This window comes from Electrona antarctica (assembly GCF_951216825.1).
Source record: "Electrona antarctica genome assembly, chromosome: 5".
Classification (NCBI taxonomy): Eukaryota; Metazoa; Chordata; class Actinopteri; order Myctophiformes; family Myctophidae; genus Electrona; species Electrona antarctica.
Genome location: NC_136810.1, coordinates 9276711 through 9285529, shown reverse-complemented (window position 1 = coordinate 9285529; position 8819 = coordinate 9276711). Strand labels below are relative to the sequence as shown.

General features: G+C 43.9%; 1 protein-coding gene across 1 annotated transcript; it reads left to right on the top strand.

Moving 5' to 3' along the window:
* Positions 1 to 1082: 1082 nt before the first annotated feature.
* LOC306923256 (transmembrane emp24 domain-containing protein 6-like) lies at positions 1083 to 5128 on the top strand (the record flags this gene model as incomplete). The annotated part of the gene is made up of 4 exons (XM_079501289.1): positions 1083 to 1298; positions 1845 to 1971; positions 2406 to 2587; positions 4895 to 5128. The coding sequence occupies 4 exons, from the start codon at positions 1083 to 1085 to the stop codon at positions 5126 to 5128; spliced, it is 759 nt and encodes a 252-aa protein (XP_079357415.1).
* Between the last annotated feature and the right edge of the window lie 3691 nt (positions 5129 to 8819).

The window sequence follows — 8819 nt, the reverse complement described above, 5'->3', positions numbered from 1 at the left end:
GCTCTGTGTGTGTGTGTGTGTGTGTGTGTGTACTTGTTCTACTTTCAAACCTGTGACTCAAGACAGAGCGTAGCTCACAACTCTAGTTGTCTTTGTACGACGCTTAAAAGGTCTTTAAATATATACTTTTTGAAATGTCTGAGGAAAATGAACGGGGAATCATTTCCTGGGCCCTGGTAGGGGGCGGGACTGCGACGCTCTATTAGATTTCATTTCAGGAGAAGATTAGCACAGTAACTGGTTCATGCACATACAGTACACAGAAGCAATACAATACGGCCTGGGCCGCGGCTGGGCGTTCCGGGTGCCTTGGCCGGTGGTCCGGCCTGGCGGAGAGCCGCGGATTCGGGTCCCAGGCAAGGGGCCAGTGAGGCTATTCAACGTTGAAGCACTGAGCCCTAGTGGTAGGAGGAGGGACTACAGGCGGACCCGTGTATTCATGACCGGGAAACCCCGTGCAGCTGGGCTTTAACATTGAGCGCTCGGTTGCACTTCCGCATTTGACCACCAAAATTTGGTGGTCAAATGCGGAAGTAGACGTTCTGAGACGGTGCTTCAAAACGCCACTGAGCAACTTCCACTGACATGAATAGCTGGGGGGGCGGAGCTTCGCGCCAGTTCTGTCTCTATCCTTTTATATACTCTATGGTCCCAGGCCCGTCGGCCTTTGACGCGTGTCCTTCCCTGTCTCTCTCCCCCTTTCCTGTCACATTACTGTACCCTATCAAATAAAGGCAAAAAAGCCATAACAAAATCTTTAAAAAGAAACGACACAATGCTATATAATAAAAGTACATGGAAGTAGAAAAAAGATTTGGTGAAATATTATTTGACTTGATGCACCGATCCTGGTGGAAGTTATAGTATGTATGGAAACTAATACCAGCCCCTGCAGCTTGTAGATAACAAGAAAGGACACTGCCCAACTGACACCACACCTGGCAGGGGACCTCTAATTTCCCACAAAGGTTGGCTGTGTGTTAATCATTTCTATCCAACGTTACAGACCGAATTTCCACACAGCGACTCCCAAGTTGGTTAAATCCTTTAACGGTGTTAAAGGAGTAATTTGAACATCAGCCATGTTGCGTAGAATTCCTTGCTTTCTTGCGTGTTGGTTGTTATTTGGTTGTTATGTTTCTGGGGGTCCCACGGCGGACCTGAGACCTGAAATCACCGACCAGGAGCTGTTCTGGGGAGCTGACCAATATGACTTTTCCATTGTGCTGGGATCCTCAGGGATGGAGTGCTTCTGGCATTTTGCTCACGAGGGAGAGAGATTCTACCTAACGTTCATGGTAAAGACTGCGTGACTGTCCTCTACTAATTGTAACCAGAAAGCATTATGTCAACCATTCCTGTGTTGTATGATAGTAATAGGGGTCAGAAAAGTACACAATTATATTAGTATTTTTCCCCAACTATACAGACCTAGATGTATAATGTATTTCTTTTGTTTTAAGTTGGCTATTAAATGTTCAAATGTCAGACAAGAAAAGTGCATTTTGGTTCCTTGGTTGTGCTATATATGTTATACATTTCTAGGCCTATTAGTATTTCCCCCAGCCATACAGATCAAGATGAATGTATTTTTATTTTATTTTAAGTAAGCTATTAATGTTCAAAAATGTTTACAAAGAGTTGAAGGTAGTTAAGACAAGAGTTTAACATACGGTTTACTTTGCTTGTAATTGTCTTCTTTTCCATATCATCATAGTATAAATGAAGTAGAAAAACATCCACTTAGTTGCTGCGTAGTAATAGGTGTTTTCTGTTATCATACCGTGTGTGTGTCTGTGTGTACGTGTGTTTGCGCGCGCGCGCGTGTGTTTGTGTAACTGTAGGTCCAGTGGGTGACAGGGGTTGGTCATGACAGACACCTGTCGGTTACAGTCAACTCCCCCAAGAGTCTGCTGGTGTCCGCTGTGGACGATGCCACTGGTCAGATCAACTTCAAAGCCGAGGAGACGGGTCAGTTTAGTCCTTTTCCTACGTCGTTGACCATGTGACGCAACATTTCAAAGCAGCCCAGACCAGAGCCTGATTAGTGCTGTTTATGAGAAGAGGAAGAAGATGGTCAGTGTGTGCCAAACCATGTGGTTTGTTGTGCTTCTTCGGAAGACACAGGCTGGGGGGGCCAACCCATACTGCTCCCGGGTGCCGTCTACATTCCGGCTGCCACCCGTCTCTCTGGTGGTCACCAGACTATTCCTGGTTGTCACGTAGTCTATTCCTATGAGTCACTATAATAATACGAGTTCACAACTCATTGTGGCGATTTTTGGCTAATGTTCCCCCCCAGAATAGGCATGCTGGGGTTCAAGTGGTGAAAATGCCAGTTTTATAATGAAGCTGCATGTTGTCTCATTGCTTTCTTTCTTTCTTTCTTTCTTCTTATTCCCCAGGCTTCTATCAAATGTGCTTCAACAACTTTCACAACCGCTTTGGCGTGATGCAGATCTTCCTCAACTTTGGCGTGTATTATGACTCACCTGGTAGTGTGGCCGCTGCGAAGGCCAAGGAGGAAGAGGACACGGCGAAAGAGGAAATCAGGAAAGACCTAAACAACACCCTGTCGGCCATAGAGGTATACACTACACATCATCACCATGTCCTGCTGTCAATCACAATGTAGTGTATATCTTTCTTTCTTTAACCTTTATTTATTCAGGGAAGTCAGTTGAGAGCAAGCTCTCTTTTTCAATAATGCCCTGATTACAGTACACATAACATACAATATAAATAATAAATACATTACAGGATAAGAAACAGTTTAGAGTGAGCAAGTACAGCTGGATCTCAAATGGAACCTTACAAGTCTTTTAAAACGTTCAAGTGAAATCAAAATTTTCAGTTTTAAGATTGATTGTAGACAGTTCCACATGTGAGGTGCATAGTAATGAAAGGCTGTTTTACCCAATTCAGAATTCACAAAGGGGATTTCTAACATAAGGTAGTTTTGGGAGCGGGTGTGATGTTGGCCAGTTTTGGGATGTAGTAGGCTGCTAAGATATGTAGGCATTTTTTAAGTAAGGCTTTGTAGATAAAACAGTGCAGTGTTGTTCTCGTCTCTTAGCCAATGAAGGCCAACCAACCTTTTCATACAACCTACAGTGATGGGTATTATACTATACAGTAGGCCTATATCAGTGTCTTATGATTGGATGAAACTGTTAACCATGCTACCCTGTCAACTACAATAAGGCTTACTTACTTGATTAAACCCTAATTACGTTGACTGGTCTCCACCAGGGGTCCATACTCAGTCCCCGTCCCCGTCCCCCCCCATTTAAATTAAATCTCTTCACAGAAAATAGCCTGAATATTCACCCCAGAATATAAAGATGTGATTAACCACCACCCTGACAATGATAACATTACAAATTCACTTTAGAATGATAACTTAACTTAAAGCGGCAACTTTATTTTTAATAATGAATACATTGTAATGTTGTCCAATCTGATTATGTTAATACAATATAAGTTATAATATACTTGGGGTGGTTGTATTTTGTCTCCATGTTCTTATATTGAGACATTTAGATTGTGTCAAAGGTCATGTTCTCACCTAGACGCAGGATCTGAACACCAATTTATCTAATTAGCTCAATGGTAAAAAGGTCAGCACTTCAAATCCAGGGTAGAAGAGGAAAGTTACCCATGGTGCTGCTTTAACCCATTTTGACCTGAGATCAGATTCTAAAAATGTCTTCTACATCCTGACAGTTTTCTGAAAAAGCAGACCTACAAGCTCGTAGCGCGCCACTCGGTGGCGCGCTATGAGCTTGTAGATCTGCTATTTTTCAATAGCTAAAGCATAACATAATGCTAACACCAAAAGGGGTTCCCGCCCAAAATGGGTTAAATGGTCAGTAACCACTTTAATAAACGATCTCTTTATTAGCCTACAAAGCTTGTACTGTATATGCTCAGCACTGGGAGAAAACTAAACGCAGATATTATTCAATACAACTTCCAATATAACATCACACAGACACACAATCAGGGACGTGCACACATAGCCCCTGCCCTTTTACCCGACTGTAAAACAACTGCCCTCCCGGACGGTTAGCTCAACCGTCTGGGCACCTAAGGCTGCCAAGCCAGCCGGACGGCGTGCCGCGGGTTCGACTCCCGAGCCTGACGGCCTTTGCCGCGTGTTACTCCCCATCTCTCTCCCCCCTTTCCTTTCTAGTTACTGTACCCTATCAATAAAGGCAAACGCCAAAAAAATATTAAAAAAAACAACAAAAAACAACTGCCCTTTCCAGACCACGAATGCAGCATTTACTATGGTGAAAGAAATGCAAATGCCACCAGGGACAGATTAACCCCAACGAGGCCCCCTGGGCCGGTAATTTTTGCAGGGCCCCCATAGCGCGCGTGCGCGCGACATTTGTGTTTTTCCGTGTTTTTATCATCTTTTTGACCTAAATTTAACAAAATCAATGGCCAATGAAGGGCCCCAGGAGCCCTTTTCAGGGCGTCAAACCCAGTACCACGCGGTCCAATTTCCCTGAAGGGCCCCTGAGAGCCAAGGGCCCCTGGGCCATGGCCCCACTGGCCCAATGGCTAATTTGTCCCTGAATGCCACTCCTTTCCATGCCATGCCGGAAGCACCATTCAGGAGAATTGCTTTTGTTCCAAACTTCTGAAGTCTCCTGAACTTGAACACAGTATTTTGAGTTGAACAAATATGTTTATGTCGTACACCGCATCTCGACTAGCTAAAGAGTGCTGGATTGCACCCCGAAAATAGCTGATCTATACAAGCTCTCAACGTGACGCATTGTGAGCTTGTAGATCAGCTATTTTCGCTGTTTTTGTCCAAAAGTGCCCTCTTACGGGATGTCAGCCCCTGCCTCTCTAACACCCCCTGCACGACCCTGTCCAGGCGACCTCCCACAGGGTAGAGAACCGCGTTTTCCACATGTTCCGCTTCTACAACTTTGGCCGCATGAGGAGAAGCCTGGACTACTACCTGCTGCTGTCCAACTCCAAGTTTGTGACGTGGTGGTCGGTGGCCCAGAGCGCCGTCATCGTCCTGGCGGGCTACCTGCAGCTGCTCTTCCTCAAGAGACTCTTCAACACCAAGAACAGCACCGAGGGCGAGAGGCCACGCTGCTGAGGTCGTCTCGGCTGCATCTTCTTGTCCATACTGTGAATGATTTGCTTCAGTGGTTTTCAACCTTTTCCATATCAAGGTCCATTATTTGAGCCACGGACCACCGTGATGAGATTGAGCCTCTCAGACCCAAAACGTTGAATATTTTTTGTTATCGTTGGATAAGATTCTGTCCACAATTCCATGTTATGTTGTTGTGGTACAATAGGAGAGATAACAATTCTTCTATTGTTCTCACATTCTCTAATTGTGTAGACTTCTTGTAAATTAAGTAATGCAGATGTTTAGTAACAATTTAACCCTTGGGAGCGTAAAAGTAAACCAAATGAGGACCCAAGGGTCCATTTGGTTTCATTTTACACTCAAGAGTTAAAGATCTACAAGTACATTTGGTTACCAACTCTCAGAATATCAAGTTTCAGAATATCAAATAATTTCATAATAGCTTCTCTTATGGCCAGTGGTGGGGGGAAAGTTGCCTAAAGTTGCCAACGAGTTAAAGTTCTGTAGAGTACTTGCTTTAAAAATATATATATACTCAAATGTACAAAATACAAAGTACATTTTATTTGTAATATCAATCTGTTTTAACATAGACAGATTCAAAGGTTTTCCAAAAATATAGAGTTGCAAATTGCGGCTAACTGGGAACATGATTTGGGGCTTACACTGTCTGCTGAAAAGTGGGATTCCATTTTCTCCTCCATACACCAGTAAGAAGCCCGAGGGCAAGAAGCGACCTCGCCCTTGCACGCATCCGCCTCGTTGGCGGCAGACTGCTGGGCGAGCGCTGGCACTTTGGCATGGGGGGTCAGATCAACAGATTCTGTACTGGCCATATAAGGAGCATGTATTGAGTGTACAGGGTTTGAAAAACTGAGAAAACAATATTTTTTATATGACACAGTGATGCCTATGAATGAAGCTTCGTATCAAGGACCTTGAAGGCTCTTTTGAAGAGCTGTTCTAATTTGAGGACTCTCTTCACTGAAAGCATTTTCCATTTTCAAAATCAAAGCAATCAACAAGTTCTGCTTGATGTCTTTGCCCATGAATGCTAGAGAAACGGGTTCATGCAACTGTTTGCGTGTATACAAAAGTCACCGATATCATCGTTCCAGTTCTAATAAATGTGTTGTCCTGTGACTGTAACCTGTGACTGAGGTTAATTTCTAGTAAAATTACAATGTGGTAGGGAAGCCAACAGATGACAAATGTGACTATCAGGGCAGTCATGACTTTGAAGGGCATGGCAGACCTGGCCATCCTGTTGTTCTGGATCCTTTTAATCATAATAAAAACAAAACAAAAATACATCGCATGGATGCACCTGGGACGTATCCTCAGTGATGTATCCTAAGGTCATCAGGGTTTTGGGTCTCGCAACATCATACCCCTCACTCAGGTAGGGAAAGACCAGGGCCACACAATCTGATGCTCCGGAACTGGGAGTGAGAAGAACTCTGTGTGGGTTGACTCCTGTCAGGGCCCCTCCTACGTCCTACCAGGTCCACTCCTGCTCTCACCAGGTCCAATGCACCTGCATTCTTCTTTTCGCAGAAAAAGAATGCAAAAGTTTTTTTTTTTTTTACTCTGTCCCAAAAGTTGAGGAGACACTGTGGAGGCACTGGGGGGACAGTGGGGACACTGTGGAGGCACTGGGGGTCCATTGGGGAGGCACTGTGGGGACACTGGGGAGGCTCTGTGGAGGTACTGGCGGGACACTGGCACTGGGGAGACACTGGGGAGGTACTGGGGAGGCACTGGGGGGCCACTGGGGGGACACTGGGCACCCCTCCCCCATGGCGCTCGAAGCAATATTCGTCGGCCTGTAGGAAGAACCGGGCCTGATTAGGAGTGGTAGATTCTTGAGCCGCAATGGTTCTGCAGGCTCCACCTGGGCAACGGTGGTGCTGCAGGCAGTGCAGGCTCCGCTTGCGGCTTGAATGGCCCTCCTTAAGGCCTCACTGTGGGTTTGTTGGGCCCAGCACCAGACACTCCATTTCAGGGCCGGTCCTGAGCAATCTGGCGCCCCAAGCAGGATTTTTCGCGGCGAAATTATTACCGATATCTGATCTCCAATTATTTGCAAAGTCATATCTGCCGATACCGATTCTGACCAATTCCGATATTATACAGAGGACAGAGGAAGTGTCTGTTTTTCACAACTGAATGAGATGAGTACACAAATTAAATGTAGAAATATGTAAAGTTTATTTTTACTTAAGATCTTACATCATATTTGATTCTGTGTTTGTTCTGGACTAGAGGTACTAGACACTTTTGATTTATATTGAACTCATTGATGATTTTTTATATTTTTCATTTAACAATTTTGCTGGTTTAAACCGATTAAATAATCTATATTATTTTGAGGCCGTTCCGATACGGCATTTTTATGGCCGATATGGCCTATTCCGATTATGCTACCGATTAATTTTGCATCACTAATTCCAACCCATCAAAATGGGCGTTCTGGGTGTTCTCTCTTCATCTGTGTGCTATCAACATCAAGTATAGGCTATTATGATCCTTTATAAAACATAAAAAATGTAATATCTCCAATAAATTTTGATTTAGATGGGGTTTTTTTTCTTACAAGGCGCATGCTCCTTGCCGTTGCTTGGTGCAAAAAATCAAGTATTGTCTCTTTTTGACTAACAACCATCCATCCATGACCATTAAACAGTAGGCTACAGAAGCCGTGAACGTGATGTTCTGTTATGTTTAGATTTCCTTTTTTTGGCTTTTCTGCTTTTATTGAACAAGAAAAGATGGACAGGAAAGAGGGATAGAGAGAAGGGAGACATGCAGCAAAGGTCGTCATGAATGGGACTCGAACACGCGACACACTGTCAGGCCAAAGCATAGGGGCCAAAGCCTATATGTGGCATGCACCTTTTTGATGAATTGAACAAGGTGGACCCTCTTGTAAACAAGTGTAATGCTTAATTGGGTCGTCCACTCACAGTTAACAGTCTTTGTATTGAGTTTGTGCTTGAAACGTACTGTAATTCTGCAAACTGGTAAAAAAAAAGGTACAAGCTTGTAGATCTGCAATTTTAGAGATAATTTGAAAGTCACTTTCTGCCCCAAAAACCACATTGCAGTTTATTTTCTATTACTTGGGAAATAGCTCCATCCTGTGGTAGAAACAACATTGACACATCCAATCCAGCAGCTGCATTAGGATGCATTTGTCACCACCGGATGGCCACCCTAGAATCCAAGCCTTTAAAAAAGATATATTTAACAACATTGTAAAAAATACTACACTATTATACACTGGTGATTAAAGAATGAACACATTCCTACAAAAAATTGCAAACACCCGAAATAAGACTCACTCACAGGTGCACTAATTTTCCTGAACACGCTCGCGGCACATCTGCAGACGCAACTAGTCGAACTTGGAGATTCCACAAAGACAAGGCTGCCAGTGCCAAGTTGTGTCAACACAAACATCAACTTTTACGGCACGCGTCAATTCGGGGTAGGGCTCATTTCTTTCTTTGTCACATGCTTAGCTTAATTTATTTGCTGTGCAATGCTGTTACCACTATGACATGAATTGCTACTTGCGCATTTTGATGTTGTCATTTTGTTCCTGCATGGAACCAAGCAAATGTGTATTATTGCCGAATAATTTCAGTTTTCGGTATTGGGGTCGACGTCTTAATTGTCACCGTTTGGA